Source organism: Zingiber officinale, chromosome 1A, assembly GCF_018446385.1.
Source record: "Zingiber officinale cultivar Zhangliang chromosome 1A, Zo_v1.1, whole genome shotgun sequence".
NCBI classification, from domain to species: Eukaryota; Viridiplantae; Streptophyta; class Magnoliopsida; order Zingiberales; family Zingiberaceae; genus Zingiber; species Zingiber officinale.
Genome location: NC_055987.1, coordinates 137,007,666 through 137,029,347, shown reverse-complemented (window position 1 = coordinate 137,029,347; position 21,682 = coordinate 137,007,666). Strand labels below are relative to the sequence as shown.

Below are 21,682 nucleotides of genomic sequence, written 5' to 3'. Positions count from 1 at the left end.
TTTTCTATTCGAGCATAAAAAAAATTTTCATTATTTTTTAAAACTTAAAAATAATTTTTAAATTATTATTGTCAAATCTGGTTCACTAGTTAATTCAACCTTAGAAAAAATTTTAGATTTTCTTTTCACTAATTAATCCTATTATTTTATATGATTAAATGGAGAGAATAACTACATGTTAAGTTTATGGGAAGATATTGAAAATATTTTCAATATTATGTTTGTGTTCTTGTAAAAAATAAAAAATAATAATCTTGTACTTAATATTTCATATGTTATTTTATTATTTGTTACCCTAACTTAATCTAGGTTGTGCACATTAAAAATGGAGAGATTATAAATATTCTAGGTTGGTTTTGATATGATCAACCAAGTTAAGTTAAGTCTTGTGTTATTTTGATGTCTTATGTCAAAGTGCACAGGAACTTAGGAATACAGAAAGTCGAGCGGAAGACATAGCGGACAAAAAGAATGGCACGAGGAGTAAGTTGACGAGCTTGGTGCATCCGAGTGATGAGAAGCTAGCGAAGAGTATACCGTTAGATAAGAAGGAACACACGCAAAGCATTCGAGAGACGAGAAATTATGAAGGAAGCATACTCGAGGAGAAGGTCGGAGTTGGATTTGGAGGTGCTCAACTCCGATTGACCAAAGTATCCCCCAGGTGAAGGCTAGCCCAGAGTGAAGGCACCTCCATGGGTTTTGGAGGTGCCTCAAGAGTCGGCAGTGGAGCTGCTACTTTCGAGACCCGAGGCGCCTTGGAGGTGCATGAAAGCACCCTCGTACTTATTCGAAGGAGGCGCCCTGAAGCAGATGGAAGCGCTCTCAAGGAAGTTGAAGGCACCCTTAAGAAAGTTGAAGGCACCCTCAAAAGAAGAAAGTCATTAATTAGTTGTTAGCTGACCGTTGAAGCATGGATAAAGTTTTATCCACTTAAAGGCACCCTGGAGTACTTTGGAGGTGTCTCCAATCAACAGTAACTAATCTCAGGAAATTATAAAAAGCCCCCTGTAGTTAGGAATTAAACAACAACTTTTGTTTTCAATTCCTAGTTAATTTTTGAGCTATCAAAGAGTATAAGAGGCTTATCCGACTTTAACGAAGGAGATCTTTTTAGTGCTTTCAATTGCCTTGGATTAACAATCACATAGATTGTAACTAAGTAAATCTTAGCCTTCTTACTTATCGTTTTAAAGTTGTTATTCTTTTAAATGTTAATTATTTATGTCTAACTAATCTTGTGTCCATGCTAGTTTGAAAGCAAGAGAATTTTTCTAACTTATTTTTAGGGTTATTCACCCCTCTAGCCGATCTCACCGGGACCTTCAACTGAGTCGAGTCCTTAAAGAGGTCAAGCCCTCCAAGTGGTCTACATCCTTTAGCCGAGCCAACCCCTTCCGAGAGCAAGGTATGATCAGACGATGGAGGGGACTTAGTCGGCCTATTATCACAACACGTTAATGGTTCACCAGCTCAACATTCCTTTTTAGCATTTTACGTAACCATCTTCAGGGAATCAGGGGAATATTACTCGTACAAATAGTACAGTGGAAGCTTCTACCCTGCAAGCCACAGAAATTGCATACCTATTTCAGGAAAGGTGTTAGAGTGTCATAATGGTCGGGCCTATTTTACTAATGCATCGAGATCCGTACGGAGGACAAAAGTAATATTGTATAAGGAGGTTTCCATCTTCAGATATAGATATACGAGACTTCGCTATCACAGTTCCTTGTTGGTAGTTATTGTTCTTCATCTTTTCTACCATTATTTGCCTGACTTGAATATCGAAGTGTCTACGCCTGGGATCCCTCCCTGATTTGATGATTGGCATTCCTTGTTTCCGATTATTTTCTTTGATACGTAGATTCACTTGTAGCATTAAGTCCCTCATGTCTGAAATCTTCTCACGATCAACATCAAAGTTACATATCCAATATCATTCTCTACGATTCTAGACACGATCGTCTTTCATTCTCAAAAAAGACATGTTCTCTTTTGCTTGACTTTGAATGAGAAGGTACAGAGGAATTTAATTCACCGATTTGAGCTCCATAAATCTGCAAACAGCATGTAGCTAAAACAATGTGGCATGAAGCGCTAAACAGCTCCAAGAAAGTATAAATTCTTTATTTCATGCGATGGTGTGAGCTGAGACTTGGACTATCTATCTCTAGGCTCTAGCCGCGATCGAAAGAGAAGAGATTGACTTTTGGAGTCGAATGATTAATGACTGTGATACACCATCAGATTGTTAGGGGTCAAACCTTTCCAAGTCATGGAGCACCACTCATTACATTTAGATATGAAAATTAATGCTGTTTAAACTCTGAGAATATGGAAGTCGTAGTTGATCACAAATCAAAGTTTCCTAGTTAACTGTATGCTTTCTCTTTGGTGTTGAATTAGTACGCGTTGATTAGTTTTGACTTCAATTTTTGTGTTTAATTCTAATAACAATCCCTATATCGCTAGATTTATCATTCAAATAAAATGTACACGTGAATTTAAAGTTTTTTTATTAATATTACATGATTTTTTTTTGTGCTTATTTGAACTATTTTTTCTTAATATGCATGTAACTATTTTTCTTAAGCTTGTCAAATACTTTATAAAAACTATAGATATATAGTTTTTTTTTTATATGTGGTAAGGTGAATAACGTAGGAGCCTCAAAGTCAGGGTCAAAATCATAAAAATCGATTGAGGTGACGGTCAATGTTAAGAAAAGATCAACATTCAAGACTAATACAATCATATATCTCAATCGAGTGATTTAGTTGGTCGGAATATAAGTCCAATCAAATTCTAAGTCATGTAGAATCGATGAAACCTCAAGTTGCTTTAGTGTCATTCAGAGCTGAATAAAGTGTCTTTACCAAATGGTCTGGCCGATCATGCAGCCCGATCGAACGAGACTCTTTGGTCAAGAGAATAGGTCAAGCGGAGGTCGGCCCGACCACGTTTGCAAGCAAGGTCCGATCAGGCTACAAAGGGAACTTGATTAACTTACCGACAAAGTATATTAAGGTTCATCAACCCAACGACTTAAAAAAAATTGTTTACGTTTTATGTAACAGTTGTCCAAAAAATAAAGAAATATTTCTTATGTATCCTTAATGAAGGATGCTTCTACTATGCAAATCATAGAGTTGGTGGATCTATTTTCGAAAAGGAGTTAGAATGTAAGTAGAATTGATCGTTTTTTTTTATAATACATTGAGATTCATGTAGAATTAAAAGTAACACTATATATATAAAGGGGTTTTTACGTACAGACACAGGTATACTACAATACGCAATGTAACGAAAGGTAATTAAATTCCACTATTCATTACGTTCCTTTTTCCTTTTGATCATCTGTTTGATTTGAACGTCAAAATACTTACATCGAGGACCTCTCTCTACCTTGCTGACGTTTTCTTTTTTATATTGACAGGATCACTCGATACCTATTCTGCTTTCAGCTTATAATCTTTTCACCGTTAACATAACCTATCTAATCTATTATCTTATCCGATTTGAGACAGGATCTATATGAATTTATAATTAAATATAGTTGTATGCGTGTGAATATATTTATTTGTAGTTACTTTCTAACTTGTTAAATACTTTATAAATTTAGTTTTGTTCCAATCTAAATTTAAAATAAGCAGTCGAAGTTTTTTTTTATAAATAAATTGAAATATTTCAGCCTTGGAAGGACCAAATAGGCAGATAAGACGCGTTGCACGTGCTTGTAACGTGATAGGAGAGATTCCCTCAAGTCCGCGTTCACACCGGCCATTCAACGCCTCCCACTTACTCATTTAATTAATTACGCAATTAATTTCCATTCCTCGAGACCCTTCCTCCCACTGCGTCCTTTTCCTCGTGCGGGAGCATTCACACCTACAGACGCCGCTGACCAACTGCTGGAAAAAAAAATAATAATAAAATAAATAAATTCAAATGTCCTACGTCACACGCGCACCATCCGGATACGAAGCCCGGCGCCGCCTGGATGCATGCACCGCACAGATAGGCCAGGAGCTGCCGGCAAACGCACAGTGACCAGAGACGTGCATCAGGAGGCAAATGGCACGGTAGCAAGGCGACGGACAGCAAAATGGCAATGGCTGCAAGTTAGGGGCGTCCCCCTCGACCAGCCTCGGCTCTCTGATCCCGCACAACACCTCGTCGTCTCAGGCGAATAGGCGATCATAATCTCTTCCCACATTCGCTGAATACAAAAATACGAATAAAGAAGGCGACAGACATAAATAATTGTAAACAAGTTATACTTACAAGTTCCTAAAATTTGCACAAACATAAATATTTTTATTCATTCCAATGATTAAATTAAGCAAGGTGGTGGGTGGTAGATATTGGTCCCAGGTCAGCCATCCAGGCATGCAAATTTATTAGACACTTGCTGAGGCAGGATGACGGCTGCATCGACCCTTGCTTCCACGAAGTACCCAACCAGCCCACATTTTTTAAGTAAATATTTTTGGCATTTCCTTGTCAATTGCTACTCCTCCTACATCTAAATACAAATTAATTTGACCAAAACAAAAAGAAAGGAAAAAAAATACGTTCATAGCAAGCCACTACTTACATTTCCTTCGTCCATAAGAATCGAACTTCTCTCCTGTTATCTTCCTCCCCGAACGCTTGTCAGATTTTAGGAACACAAAAGAAGCAGAGCCGGGAAAGGAAGTGAGAGATGGGGAACTGCATTGAGCTGCAGAAGCCAATCTTATGGGTAGACGACGACTACGATGACGCCGACGACATGGAGGCGGCGGCCGAAAGCCCTGCATATCGCCGTGCAGCAAAACCCAAGGCCGCGGAAGTAATACCCACGTCGGCGGCCGGTTGCAAAGAAAGGGCGACGGCGGTGGCTTCCACTGAGATCAAGATCAAGATGAGCAAGAAGCAACTGCAAGAGCTTCTACGTCAAGTGGAGGAGCAGGGTTTGCCGCTGCAGAAACTCATGGCGGATCTCCTGGTAGTGCAGGAGATTTGCCTCGAAAACAGAGACGTCACTAAGGATGCGCATTGGAGACCCAATCTGCAGAGCATACCAGAGTAATTGAACATATGTAGATTCTTTGGACAAGATTGATCATGGTTGGAGAAAACCTTGCTTTCATATTGACTATACCATTGATTGATTGATCCTAATATTCCCATCTCTCCCCTGAGAGAGGGCTACTCTGTATAGGTTAGGGGATTACTGATTAGATGGTATCAGATGATGCTGTTAAGCAAGGAGAAATGGGCCTATTCGGATAAATCTTTCTTCCTCTGCCTTTCAACTCCTTCCCAGATCTAACTGTAAACTGTTCCTGTACGTGTACACTTGTAGAATTTTTTTCTTCTTTTCAGGAGATCGAATTTGGTATTCTGGTTTATATATCTTGGCAAGTTTGTGTGAAATAAATGACTGATGAGAGCTGTGTAGCAAATTAAATATGCAGTAGGATAGATCATTGGTGGCATAAGCTGTTGAGTTAATTCATATCAATAAGCATAGGTTGGAGTAAATTAATTAACAATGTGATGGCATCTACCACCAAGAAAGTTGGTTGGTTGATGCCTTTATGGCAACTACCAAGGGCAGGAAAGACTCTACATAGGGAATTTATTGAAGCAAAGGGTACCGTCTTGCATTAGATTATATTTTTATTTAAAATAGTGCAAAACCTAGAGAAGTTCCGCGACAGAATTAAGCAGTGTTTTACGTGTCTTCCTGCTCCGGGACATTCAAAGGCGGAACCACTAGACAGTTCGAGGCGGTCTTGACGGAGTCAGAACGCCAAGGGAAAGGGATCCATTGGAGAGTATGTCAAAGCTGAGGGGGAGAAAAAACAGAGAAGAGGGGAGTTAGGATCCATTGGAGAGTATGTCAAAGCTGAGGGGGAGAAAAAACAGAGAAGATGAGAGTTAGAATGGAGACCCAATTGAACTACCTGAGCTTAGTCACTCAGACGATCAGATCAAATTCCTAGAGATAAGAAAATGTGAATGATCATGTTCAGAATCTGAGTCAGATGAAGACCGGATAAAATATTACGGGTGTTGACGGGGAGAAGACTGTGATGTTGCGGTCGCACGGGCTTCAGAGGATGGACCTCCACGTGGCCCTGAAAGACTGCTAGGCCTGAGCCGGCGGTACTAGAACTCTACGCACACTCAAATAAGCACACGGAACGTTAGAGGATGAGAACCAGGGAAAAAGCCCCCGGAGCAAGTCCTCTGACGCTCAAGTCAGGTACTTTTTCCCCAGATGAACAGTGTACAAAGAAGAAAAGTAAAAGACAAGTGTACGAGTGAGTGTACCTGCGCAAAGGAGAGGATGCTCCCTTTTTATATGACAGTGCGTACCTTCTGGAGACTGACCCCTGCCAGAGGGTGTCGGGTGTCAGGACTTGTCGGGTGGTGGAGGACACGTGGTCTTCTCCTATAGACTGGAGGAAGGTTCTATTTACAGATGACCCCAACCATTGGAATATTTCCTAACATGCAGTAGTTATTCTCTGACAGGTAGTTATGATTCCCTAACCCGTTATCGCGTAGCGCCTTCTATCCCACCCGGGTGTGATCGAGGCATTCCGGGTTTGTCTGCTAAGTGCTGATGAACAGACTGGATGGACGAAGGGGCGCAACAGAGTCCCTTTCTCCCTGCTATCATGATTCCGACCCGACTAAGAATGACAAATCTATTTAAGCGATATAACTTGAGGAAACCTGACCGGTGAAGCCAGGTCAAGCTTCGCAATGATCATGCGTCATGCTGCAGACCTAGTTTCCTGACTAGTAGACCCCGCCCTGGCTTTATACGCTAGATGGCCTCAGGTGGTCTCACTCCGTATGTTGATTGTCACGCCCCCTTGACTTCTGACTGACACGTTCTCTTGACTTCTGACTATCACACCCCCTTGACTTCTGACTGCCACATCCCCTTGACCTCTGATGACCGGACCCTACTATTATACACTGTATCAATGGAGACGATGAAGAATAGTACGCGTATGAAGATGTGCGAAAATGGAAAGCATACCTCCATTAGCAAGCACAGATATCTTGTATAACACTGCCACTGAATATATCTCTCTTCTATATTAATTGCATATTAATTACTGATGTGATACACATGATAATACGGTAAAGAGATTGTCTCGTCGTATCTACCATTATCATTGTTGGTTGGTCCTAGGAAGATCGTACCGGTTCCACTATACAAAAATTTTGTACAAGCGTCAAACCTTTCCTAAACAACCTATTGTGTTCTTTAGAAATTAAATTAGGAATCGCAAATAGAACTTAACATTATTGATTCCAAATTTAACTTATCTATTCTTAATGGTTTAGACTTGGATCGCAAGCGGAACTTAACAATATTAATCCAAATCCACCTACGTTATAAATTCAATTAAATATTAATTTTCAAAATTGACTTCCAGGACTGCATGGCAAGGTACTAGTCCTTCTTGGGTATGGGATCATCCACCACCTCCTAGACAAAGCCTTTTAAGGAAAGCTAATATTTAATTTCCTTATATAACTCTAGGTTTAACCAAAAAGAACAATCGAATCACAAATTCGAAAAACAAAAACACAAACTCGAATTACAAATTCGAAAAACTAGAATCTAATGCCTCTTGTGTTTGAAATTCTTACAAAGAAAAATAACTAGCATGATATGAAGAAAATTTCTAGTTATACCTTTTCTTTGTATGTTAATAACCTCGAGATCTTCTGTCGTATTCCTCGCCTCCTCTTGGACGTCGTGTAGGCGACGATCCTCCAAGATGAACACCACCCAAAGCCTTCTTTCTCCTTCTAGTATTCGGCCACCACCACCAACAACGAAGAAAAGAGAGCAAAGGGAAAAGAGAGGAAGAGAGGACCGGCCACAATGAAGAGCTCCAACAAGAGAATAAGAATTGATATACCATGAAGCCTCTCCTCCCCTTCTTTTATATTACTTGCTCAATGCAAATAAGGAAAGACTTTTATAAAAAATAAAATTTTTCTCTTGTTTTTCCTTTTCCTTTTTAATTTTTCATTTCCTCCTTTAATTGATTGATTCAATCATTGATTAGATGATTGATTGATTGGTCGGCCCCTTGCTTGGGCACCAAGCAAGGGTGGTCGACCCCTTAAAAGAAAGAAAATAATTCTTGTAAAAAAATTTATAAGTAAGGAAAAAAAGTTCTTATAAAATTTTACAAGCTCTCTTTTAATTTCCTAATGTGGATGTTAAAAAAAGGAAAGTTTTAAAAATTAAAACCAAGTTTTAAAATTTAAAACTTCTCTTCTAAAATTTTCTTTTTTTTAACATGGTTACAAAAATAGAAAGTTTCAAATTTAAAACTTCTCTTCCTTTTTTCAAAAAACCATGAGGATGGTTTAAAAAGGAAAGTTTTAAAAACTTTTAAACTTTCTTTTAAACCATATGGTCTAATTCAAATAAGGAAACTTTTATTTTAAAATCTCTCTTTTAAAACTTGTAGATATCTACAAAGAGAAGATTTTAAAAATTCAAAACACCCCTAGCTCTTAGTTTGAATTATGTGGTCGCCCCCCTTAAATTTGCTAGTGGTCGGCCCTTGGCTTGGTCGCCAAGCCTTGGGCCGGCCCCTTCTTGGACACCAAGATGCATAGCTTTATATGGATGGACTTGAGGCTTTAATGAGGCTACGACAGGGACCTAGAGGAGAAATTAGTTTTGGTCTTCCGACGAGCTTGAGTATCCCGTGTTCGCCCCGAACACACAACTCAAGTTCATCAATAATAATTCATTCCACTAGAGAGTTATTATTGCACTACTGCACTAATCCCAAATTACATTATGGGATCCTTCTTATCATGAGTGTGTTAGTTTCCCTGTGTTTAAGATATCTAATATCCATTAATTTAATTGAGTTACTGACAACTCACTTTAATTAATGTCTTAGTCCAAAAGTAGTACCACTCAACCTCATTGTCATGTCTGACTAAGTCCACCTGCAGGGTTTAACATGACAATCCTTATGAGCTCCTCTTGGGGGCATTCTCAACCTTGATAACTAGGACACAGTTTCCCTCTATAATCAACAACACACACTATAAGTAATATCATTTTCATAACTTATCGGACCTATTGATTTATCAAGCTAAATCTCACCCTTTGATAAGTTAAAGAAATAAATACTAAATATATATGCTTGTTATTATATTAGGATTAAGAGCACACATTTTCATAATAACTAAGGTCTAGTTTTTTTATTAAGTCAGTATAAAAAGAACTCATCTAAAATGGTTCTACTCAATACACTTAGAGTGTACTAGTGCAATTTATTAGTCAAGATAAACTAATACCTAATTACACTACGACTATTCCAATGGTTTGTTCCTTTCCATCTTAGTTGTGAGCAACTGTTTATAATTTATAAAGAACTGATAACATGATCTTCTGTGTGTGACACCACACACCATGTTATCTACAATATAAATTAATTGAACAACTACACTTAACAAATAAATGTAGACATTTAACCAATGTGATTCTTTTATTTCAAAAATAAATGTTTACAAAAGATAGGCTTTTAGTATACACTAACAATCTCCCACTTATACTAAAAGACTAAGCTGTCATATCTGCTGCCATACATTTGATTCTCATCTCTTCCACATGCCGATCAAAAGATTTCGTCGGAAGGGTCTTAGTGAAAGGATCTGCCAGATTATCTGCTGATGCAATTTTGGCGATGACAACTTCTCCTCGCTTGACGATGTCTCGTATCAAGTGATACTTGCGTTCTATATGCTTACTCGCCTTATGGGCTCGTGGTTCCTTCAAGTTTGCAACTGCACTGCTATTATCATAATAAATTGTGATGATTTTGGGCAAACCAAGAATCACATCTAAGTCCATTAGGAAGTTCCTGAGTCATACAACTTTTTTGGCTGCCTCAGAGGCTGCCACATACTCAGCTTCTATGGTTGAGTCTGAAACGCATTTCTGTTTGACACTCCTCCATGCAATGGCTCCACCTCCTAAAGTAAACACATAGCCTGATGTAGACTTACTATTGTCCCTATCTGATTGGAAATCTGAATCCGTGTAACCTATAGGGAGCAAATCATCTGCTTGGTAAACTAGCGTATAATCTATAGTCCTTCTCAAGTACTTTAATATATGCTTTACAGCAGTCCAATGTCCTTATCCAGGGTTATTCTGATATCTGCTAACCATGCCCACGGCAAAATAGATATCTGGTCTCGTACATAGCAGTGCATACATTAAACTTCTCACAGCCGAAGCATAAGGAACTGCCTTTATGTCCTCTGTCTCCTTTGATGTCTTCGGAGACATCTCTTTAGATAAAGCTACTCCATGCCTAAAAGATAAGAAACCTTTCTTGGAGTTTTGCATGTTAAAATGAGCAAGGATTGTATCTATATATGAAGCTTGAGATAGGCACAACATCCTTTTCTTGCGATCCCTTATGACTTTGATCCCAAGATTGTGTGCACATTCTCCTAAGCCCTTCATATCAAATTATTTGGATAACCATACCCTTATGTCCGATAACACTTTGACATTGTTTTCAATTAACAAAATATCATCTACGTATAATACAAGAAATACTACCACGTTTCCGTTACACTTCTTGTATACACAAGACTCATCCGGACACTGAATAAATCCATATGACTGGATTACTTCGTTAAACCGAATGTTCCAAGATCTTGAAGCTTGCTTTAGTCTATAAATGGACCGATTCAGCTTGTACACTAAATGTTCTTTGCCTTTTTCAATGAATCCCTCTAGTTGCTTCATATGGATGTTTTCTTCAAGACTTCCGTTAAGGAAAGCTGTCTTAACATCCATTTGTCAAATCTCATAATCTATATGAGCGGTAAAGGATAAGAGTATCCGGATAGACTTAAGCATAGCTACCGGTGAAAAAGTCTCCTCATAATCAATTTCCTCTTTTTGAGTATACCCTTTCGCAACAAGCCTTGCTTTGAAGGTTTCTACCTTCCCGTCTGTCCCTCTTTTCCTGTTGTAGATCCACTTGCATCCAATGGCTTTTACACCATCTGGTGGTTCTACAAACTCTCAGACCTTATGAGAATACATAGACTCTATTTCAGAATTCATTGCCTTTTATCAAGATGCTGCATCTATATCTTGGAGTGCTTCGTCATATGTCCGGGGATTAGGTTCATGCTTACCCGGAATCAAGTCCGAAGACTCTCCCAAAAACATGAATCTCTCTGGTTGTCTCACAACCCTCCCACTACGACGAGGCACTGTCTGCGGTTGTGTATCATATGTGGCACGTGTTGCAGTCTCTTATGGTACTTCATCTTGTACTGTTGGTACTGAAGTAGACGTGTCCTCTCTTATTTCTTATAGAACAATTTTACTTTTGGGCTTGTGGTCTATTATATAATCTTTTTCTAAAAACTGGGCATTGGTGATAACAATGATCTTCTGGTCTTTAGAACTATAAAATAAACGACCTTTTGTTCCTCTAGGGTAACCCACAAACACGCGAACTTCTGTACGAGATTCTAACTTATCAACATCTGCTTTCAGCACATGTGTTGGATTACCCCAAATCCGAATATGTCTTAGACTGGGCTTTCGCCCATTCTACAATTCTGTGGGAGTAGAGGGTACTGATTTAGAAGGTACTAAGTTCAGAATGTGCGCTGCTGTTTCCAGAGCGTATCCCCAAAATGAATTTGGTAATTCTGAATAACTCATCATCGACCTAACCATATCCATAAGAGTCATATTCCTTCGTTCTGTCACACCATTCTGTTGGAGTCTACCAGGTGTGGACAACTGGGATTGAATCCCGACCTCTGATAAGTAATTCCTAAACTCTCCTAAGAGGTATTCGCCACCACGATCAGACCGTAGTATCTTGATACTTTTACCAAGACGTTTCTCCACATCAGCCTTGTACTATTTGAACTTATCAAAGTACTCAGACTTACGGCGTATCAAGTAAATGTATCTGTATCTCGAATAATCGTCTATAAAGAAGATAAAGTATTCGAAATCACCTCTTGTCTGGATAGACATAGGACCACACAAATCAGAATGAACCAGTTCTAACACATCTTTGGCTCTATACCCCTTGACCTTAAAAGGTCTCTTGGTCATTTTACCTTCCAAGCAAGATTCACAGGTTGGAAAATTTTCCAACTCTAATGAACCCAAGAGTCCATCGGCTATAAGCGTTTGAATCCTACTTAAGTTAATATGACAAAGTCTTAGATGCTAAAGATATGTTTGGTTCATCTCCGAAGGTTCCTTTCTCTTGTTGGAATTAGAAGATGTGTTATTAATTTCCATTTGTTGCTTTGTGGAAGAAATTGGATTTAAAGTATATAAATTGCCAACCAATGTACCAGAATAGATAATAACTCTATTTCTCTTTATAACCACATTATCATTAAAAGAAATAGAATATCCATCCAAATACAGTTTAGAAATTGAAATTAAATTATTTCTAAAACTGGGTGCATAAAGACAATTTCTTAAAACCAAGCTTCTATTCCTAACAAAAGATAAGTAGACGTCTCTCACTACAACAGCCGCCACCTTAGTAGCATTGCCCATGTAAACAGTTATCTCTTCCTCAAATAGTCATCGGGTTTCCTGAAACCCCTGCAAAGAGTTGCAGACATGATCAGTGACTCCCGTATCTACACACCAAGTGCTGGTAGATAACACCACTAAACATGTTTCAACTACTATAGAATGAGATATACCTTTATTGTTCTTAAAGACACTTATCCTTATGAAATTCTACATATACGATTAGTCGGACAAAGGTTGACCAAGTTTAAGCTAATTGATGTCATATTATCCCTAAAATAAACCTTTAACATATACGATTTATCATATGACTTTTTGAATGGATCTTTGGCATATTATGGGCACTATATTAGTTTCTGAATATATCTTGGTAGTATTTAACATATGACAGAGTAGATTGATACAATGGCAAATGATACGATTGGCCTTATGGATCGGCTGAGATATATTTAGTAGACAAACAGCAAACAACATTATAACAATTTACCAAAACTTGTTAGGGAATATTCCTTTGAAACCTTCTTTGAAGGTTATTATGTCTCTCATAAGCTAGTTAATCACGACAACATATTTTCCTAACCGCCTCAATAATGGTAGGAAGCATAAACAACAAAAGAGGTACATCTGTGGGTAGAAAAAAGATTCCTCAAACTATCATTGTGGAGCACCCAGATTGTACCTTTTTTCCATCACCTAACAAACTCTGACACAAGAAGCCACCTCATGATCACGGAGGTTGTGAGAGGTAGCATATAAAGGAGGGATCCTCTCTGTTAGCAAGGTATGCAATGAGCATCATCTAAATCTTACTCTCACGCATATCCTCTACTATTTTTCTTCTTCACCCACTCGTCGAAAAATGTACTGACTTGAGCATCGGAGGGTCTTGCTAGGGGCTCCTTCCCTGGTCTTTGATCACTAACACTTTGTTGGATTATCGGATTATGCACAGGATCATTGAGGAGCTCCATCGCCAGTTAAAGAAGTCTTCCACCAGTCAACAGATCATCCACCTGAGCTAGTGCACCATATGTAGCACCCCTAGTTTTTTTTTACATAATAAAACTTAAACTGCAGACGTCACTTATTCTGACTTTCATAATGGTTTCTTAGTTCAAATTACATTGATGGTGTAAAAGTAAACATAACTAAATACATGATTTAATCTGGATGTTCTTCGAGTTGTACTACCCTTATTTCAAGCTGGTTCACTAGTCAATGCTTCATGTCTTGTTTGTCTCATTATCTGAAAAAAAAAGTATAATCTGTGAGTCGAGAGACTCAGCATGTTCAAAATAGTGTTATGCATTAATTAACATTATAATATAGTGTACTAAGGGAAATCACATACAAGGTAACTTGGGATCTCCATACTAGCATATTATGAACGTAAGCATAGGCAGCAACATAGGCATGAAAGAATAAATATAAGCATGGTAAATGAACAAGGCATAATGGTAGACTTGATCACGAGCATGTCCATAAGCATAACATTAACATAATCCTAAATAAAAACATAAACATAAATATAAGCGTAATAATGAACATAGGTATAACATGAACCTGAACATGAACCTGAACATGTACATGGCATAGAGTGAATGTAAACGTAACATACCATGAACCTATATATTTATATAGTATAACATGAACATAAATGTAGCATATCATAAACCTAACATATTTATAGCATACATGAACATAAACATAACATATCATGAACCTCAACATATACATAGCATAACATGAACATAAACATATCTTATCATAAAATAAGGCAAGTTTGGATCATTGGCATTGACTAGCTATTATCATATGGTCGATTGATCAATCTCAGCTGTAAAACCATGGTACCAGGTGGCGGGACATCAGCAACCATTTTTTCGTTATTGTGTCTTGACCTATAGTTGGCAGAGTCTCCAGCAACCCTTTTGTCACTGGGTCATGGCCTATGGAAATCTGGTGTTGGGCTCCTTCTGGGGCCTTGGCCCATAAACGAGGTCCCTCTAGGGCTTTCTCTCTCACAGTATTCTCATAAATTATTATCATAATCATTTCGTCACAGTCAACTTACCCAATATTGGGCTCCCTCTGGAGCCTTGTCCCGTAATGGGGTCCCTCTGGGGCTTTTTCCCTCATGATATCCTTATTCAATCTTTATCATTATCATTATCATTATCAATTTGTTACAGTCAACCTACTCGATATTGGGCTCCCTCTGGGGTCTTGTCCCATAAATGAGGTCCCTTTGGGGCCTTTTCCCTCACGGTATCCTTATTAAATCCTTATCATTACCATTATCACTTTGGTGAGTTGTTAAGGTTACTGATTTCCTAACATTTATCATGAAATTTAAGCTATAACATATGATATTAAACAATTAGCATGTCAACAAGATCATTCAATGACCTTAATACATGGAATATGAAGATTCCCACATATTTTTACAATAGCTAAGGGACCTTAAATTTTGATAAAATATCCTAAAATATTCTCTATATATTAACCATAAGTTCCATAATTTTAAGGGTCATTTAATGCATTAATAAAATGAAGAAACTACATAAAAATTTAAAACTACAAATAACGGCCCGATTTAATAAAGCGGGAAGAATCCTAACATGTTCAACAGTGATTAAATGACATTAAATTCAGATTTAATCCACATAAATGTTATCCATATAGTAACCATAATTTCTATAATTTTAGGGGTCATTATATGTATCAAAAGAATGAAGAAACTTTATGAAATGTTAAAATAACAACCAATGTTCCGATTTCATGAAGTATGAAGGAACCTAACGTGTTCACCAGCAATTACATGACATTAAATTGGATTTAATTGACCTAAATATTCTCCATACTGTAACCATGAGTTATCTATTTTTTTTTCAGGTCATTATATGCATCAAAAGTAAGAAGAAACTTCATGAATGTTAAAACAATAACCAATATTCCGATTTTATGAAGCATGAGGGAACCTAACATTTTCACAAGCAATTAAATGACTTTAAATTCAGATTTAATTCATATAAATATTCTCCATACAATAACTACTATAGAAGCCAACTAAAACATTAACAAGATAGGGAACATGAACAATTCATATAGATTGAAACATGATATCATTAACAAGAAAAACAAGCTAACCTTGCAAGCTATAAAATTTCCGAAACTACACAAGACTATAGAGGTTAATTACAACAATAAGATGGTTGAGAACATGCCTTTAAATCTTTGGCTACCAACTCCCTCTTCTTGTCTTCCCTTGTGGCTCTAGAACTGGTAGAGAACAATGGGAAGAAGAGGAGCTCCTTAGGGCCGGCGGCACATCCAGGAAATGGGGCTTTTGGAGGTAGGGTTTTTAAAGAGATGGAGATTAAGATTTTGTCTAAATTTTATCCTTCAAGTCATATAATTTATTTATCTTTTTTTATATATACTTTATTTCTATATATGTTACACGTTACATACATAATATATTAAATCTTATTTATTTTCTTATTTTTTTAATTATATATTTTATATTATATATAATATATTATTTATAGAAATAATATGTTACACATTGTTTTATATATATATATATATATATATATATATATATATATATTCCCTATTTAATTCTGTTTATATTTTATAATTTATATTATACATAATATATTATATATATTTTATTTCTATATTAATTAAATGAATAATCTCTATAAATTTATAGATACTAAATTTTATCCCTAAATGTTAAGTCCTTTAATTCCTATCTGCTAAGTTTTATCTACATGTTTTAATTTCTTACTTGTTTAATTTATATTATATACTTTATATTATACATAATATTTCTTTGTTACACGTTCTTACATTTTTTTTAATACTATAAATTTTATATTATATATTTTATATTATAGATAATATTTCTTATTTACATGTTCTTACATTATTTTTATACTATATATATAGAGAGAGTTGTAATATGCTGCGCGACGCTGCAGTGCGCGACTGTGCGCGTCGCGCAGCATATCAATATTCTTTTTTTTAAATTATTATTTTTTAAGATTTTAAATTTAAAAAATTCAACATTTCCTTATATAAAATATTAATACATAAATATATCCCCTAAACATATTACAATACTCCATAAATAATTAAATTTATTTCATTTTAAAATTTTTTTTAACTAAATACTATAACCCAATTGGGAGGCCTGAACTCTAGAGGTAAAATCTTAAAAAAGAAAATTAGCTTCAAAATTATAACCCAATTGGGAAACCTGAATTCTAGAAATAAAATCTTAAAAAAATATTTTAATTATTTTTTAAATTAAAATTTTAAAAAAAATAAAAAAACAAAGAAATTTTGAATTAAAAAAATAATATTTCTTTATATAAATCCCTATTACGTTAAGATTGTTAGGACCTTCGGATGGCTAGAGGGGGGGTGTGAATAGCCTCCTCTAAAACTCAATTAATCTCCTCACAAAAGTTTGTTAGCACAACGGAAATAAGCAAAAGGAAAACTGATGCAAGGAAAAGAAATAACCCACCACTAACACAACAAGGATGTACGAGGTTCGGGGATAACTTGCCCCTACTCCTCGGCGTGTCCGTAAGGTGGACGATCCCTTGATCTTTCGGTAGATCACACTCCGGACAGATTCCGGCTAAGTATTTCTCCTTCTCGGTGGAGTAACCTCTTCACAAAGTCTCAGAAAAGATTTGAAATGAAGCACAAGACTTACAGAGTTTAGTGGCTAAAAGGAATGAACAATAAACTTACAGCCACGATGAAAGCAAAACGCAAAGACAGAAGAAGTTCCTCAGCCAAGAGCTCAAAAACACAGCACTCTTGCTTGATCGACAGAGAGTTTTTCAAAATCCACACACAAACCTCTCTTCTTCCTTCTTCTTATTCCTCTGCTTTCTCACTGTCTTCAGCTAGAGCCGAATCACTGTCACCTGTATCGAATCACTGCGACCAACTCAGGCGTCGCCAATCACTCTTCCTCATCATCTGGTTCTCTGAACTCACACCAATACCATCCATGGTCTTCACTAGTGTCTCTAAGCTCGAACCAATAAGCAAGAGTCAAGCTGTTGCCAATGGATCGTAGACAGTGAACGTTGACGCTCCAATTGCACCATTTGCAGCGAAACACAATAGAAAGAGCACTTGGTCTTATTCTTCTGATGGAGCTTAATTTGAATTTAAGCATTGGCACGACACCTGCAACCTGTAACTCAAAAAGCTTACAGCAGATGGTTAGATCAGATGAATCAGAAATCGCAGAGAAACAAACGACATCATTGTGGATCGGTCAACAGACCGATCCATACCCCTCTGGACCGATCAGGACACATCCTGATCGGTCTGGGATGATGCTGATCGGTCTGTGGACCGATCAGCCTATAGGTGGATCGGTCCACAGACCGATCCCCCTATTGTTCTCTTCTTACTAATCGGTCACCAGACCGATTAGATAACCCACAGAGAGCTACTGTGTGGTTACTGATCGGTCACGAGACCGATCAGATAACTAAGGTATCACTGGATCGGTCGACAGACCGATCCAGATAGCCAAAGTATCACTGGATCGGTCAACAAACCGATCCAATGCCTCTGTTGGTTTTAGAGCTTCCCAGCCCTAAACTCTAATGTCTTCCTGGTCCAGAAAACGAGCTACCGAGCCCTCTCTGACCTAGTCTGGAGAACGAGCTGCCGAGCCCTCTCCGACTTCGTCCGGTCCAGAGAACGAGCTATCGAGCCCTCTCTTACCTAGTCCGGAGAACGAGCTGCCGAGCCCTCTCCGACTTCGTCCGGTCTAGAGAACGAGCTACCGAGCCCTCTCTGACCTAATCCGGAGGACGAGCTGCCAAGCCCTCTCCGACTTCGTCCGGTCCAGAGAACGAGCTACCGAGCCCTCTCTGACCTAGTCCGGAGAACGAGCTACCAGCCCTCTCCGACTTCGCGTGCCAAGTATCCGTACTTGGACTTTTCCTCTCCACATGATCAACCTTGATCATTAATCAGTCTGAGTTTAATTAATATCTGATACAAACTTAAATCAGTGTCAACATCAAAACAACAGCTAGGTCAAACTGTATTAACAATCTCCCCATTTTTGTTGTTTGACAACACGATTTAAGTTTAGATCAGAAATGTTCATATTTCCCTAATTTTAGGGGAATTAAGATTCTCCCCCTAAGACAGATACAACACCATGTAAGGATAGGGGAATCAAGATCCTCCCCCTAAAGCCAAACTTTCATTTATCTCTAAACTTAGTTATCTTCTCCCCCTTTGTCAAATACCGAAAAGGTGCGAATTAGGTAAGATAACGTTAAAGGACTCCCCTTTAACTCATACTGTCTTTTTCTTAATCCACCTAGAATGCCCTCTAAGTGTATTATATGACAGTAATAAAGAAATAAGAGACATACAAGACATGACATAAGAACAGCATATTAATAGCCAATAGGAAGTGAAACATAAAGAGAAACAAGAAGAATGAGCAGCATAAATATCTGAAATCAGCAAGTATCCAGGTCAGACATAAGTATCCAACAAACAACATCCAAAACATAGATAATCAAAATGACAGCATAGAACAATGTGTATCAATCAACCTCCTCATCATGAGGAGCATCAACATCATCAACTGGAGGAGTGGGTCCCTGAGGTGGCATGCCGCTGCTCGAGGATGGATAGCCTGGGAAATCCTGCGGAGGTGGGTATCTGGCCATCCATCCCATAATCGCCTGATGTGTCGCCAACTGCTGACTGCGTAGATCATCGTAACGCTGGTCAATCCGAACGCGCAGCCCATGGAGCTCAGCAACCAGCAGCTCATCGTGCTGATCAATGCGGCTCTCCAGCTCGGCGATCTGCCAGCGCAGATCAGGATCTGCCTCTCCATCGTCAACAGCAGCAGCAGGAGGAGCAGCCGCAACTTGTCGTGGAGGTGCCCGTGATAACTCACCTAGTGCTCTCCCATCCTTCCACCGAACCTCCCCATTCTGTCCTATGATGCTAGACTTGGAAAATGCTCGTTTCCCAAGTCTGCAGTCCTGCCTGAACATCTTGACTATTCTACCCTTGGAGACATCAATCTGAAGGGTCTCGAGCCAATCTGTAATTATATGCCCATAAGGCATATAAACAGTGAAGTTGTTTGGCTCACTATAGGAGATGATCGAAAAATAGATGCTAGACATGATGTCAAAGTCGAGACGCAGACGCAATCCATAAAGCATCAGGCAATGATATGGTCGGATCTCAGACAAGGGTTTAGATGTGATTGGCAGAAGGCAGTTTGTGACAATCTTAAAGAGAATGTAATCTGGGGAAGATAGTCTTAGGGCAGCAAAGGTAGGAAAATCAACATCTAACTCATCTAGTCCACCCGGTCTAGGATGTCCGAAGAAATACTCATAAATGGAGTCAGATGAGATATCAAAGGGAGAAGGTAAGGGGTCTGGTAAATCAGGATATATGGAAAAGACATTTCCTGAACACTTACGGCAAGCTAGATAATCAAAGAAGGCTGAGAAACTGAAATCAAGAGTCTGCTTAGCAACTTTTATTTTATAACTTACATCATTAGTTTAATGAAGATTGTTATAAAACTCAAATACTAAGTCATAATTGATATCTCGTTCTAAATAGACAAGTGAATCAAGTTTGTAATAGGCAATGATTTCTGACACAGATGGACAAAATTCGTCCATGAATTTTCGATCCACAGACCTACAAGGGAGCAATTTGAAGGTTCTTTATTTAAAGGCTTGCTCAAAGTGATGATTTGGAAATCTTCCAGAAACAGATGGTTGAGGTCGGGAGGGAGCCTTAGATTTAGACTTCTCGGACGACTTAGAGGTTCCTTCACCCACTTGTTTCTTCATAAGGTTTAACAATGTGACACAATGGGGCAAATAAGTGAGCACCGGAGCCACCAACAACCGAAAGCCAAAACACAATGCACATATACGGTGAGAAATGAAACTGAAATGCCAAGGTGAGTAGTTCTAGGGAAGTATGGAGTTACCTTGGTGCCATTGAAATATCTTTTGGCTAGGGCTTTGGCTAGGGCTTTGGCTAGGGCTTCGGCGTGCAAAGAGAAGAGAAGAGTTGAGGTGTAGGAAAGTGTCGGCTAGGGCTTCAGCGTGAAAGGAGAAGAGAAAGGATCAGGAAGATTTAAGAGAGATCGACTAGGGTCCAGGTGTTGAAGTGATCGGACGGTTGTCCGATCAGGAGATGTCAGAAACTTCCTGATCGGTCACCAGTCCGATCAGGGAACCTCCTGATCGGTCTGTAGACCGATCAGAAAATGATCAGTGGCCCCTCTCTGCGTACCAAAATGACCTGATCAGTCCCCGGACCGATCAGGGAACTCCTGATCGGTCTGTAGACCGATCAGTAGGCTTCCTGGCGTACAAAATGAACCTGATCGGTCCCTGGACCGATCAGATTACAAACAGAAGGGTCTGGAGAGATTTTGGATCAGTCGACAGACCGATCCACCTTCTCCTGATCGGGCTGTAGATCGATCAGTGTTTGATACTGAAGTTTCTCCAGTAATTTCAGTAACTGAAATTCGTAGAGGTATTCGATAATTCGTAGAAGTTTCTCCAGTAAAACCTCCAAACTCAGTACCTAGAACCTGAAGAAGCTACAAGCATAACTATTTCCTAAAGATTATGGTCTGAAATTGTTTATAGCCCGAAAGTTTCAGACATTTAGAAAAACAGACAACTCAAGGCTAGAAAACTGAAATTTTTCGACCTTGTTATGTTCAGTTTCAAGTTTGTCAAAATATAACCAAATTGTTATCATTATTTCAAGGACTTGTCCTAGTTTCAATCAAAATCATGAAAAGTATCGATCAAAGGTATCAAACAGTCCATCAACCAAAGTTACATAATTTCTAGGTAAAGGTCCAACCAAATTTCCTTGGTTGGAATATATGAGTAAGGTTCAGGAACCAAATACACATGAATTATGTAATGGTCTTCCCCATACTCAATTTATATCTCTTCAACCTAATTATTCAAGGGATGCATGATACATTTTGAATAATTCGGCTGATCCTAGCAT

At 38.2% G+C, this 21,682-nt stretch overlaps 1 protein-coding gene across 1 annotated transcript; it reads left to right on the top strand.

Moving 5' to 3' along the window:
- The first annotated feature begins 4,708 nt into the window (after nt 1-4,708).
- On the top strand, nt 4,709-5,077 carry LOC122003590. The gene has a single exon (XM_042558686.1). The coding sequence runs from the start codon at nt 4,709-4,711 to the stop codon at nt 5,075-5,077; it is 369 nt and encodes a 122-aa protein (XP_042414620.1).
- Nucleotides 5,078-21,682: the final 16,605 nt, after the last annotated feature.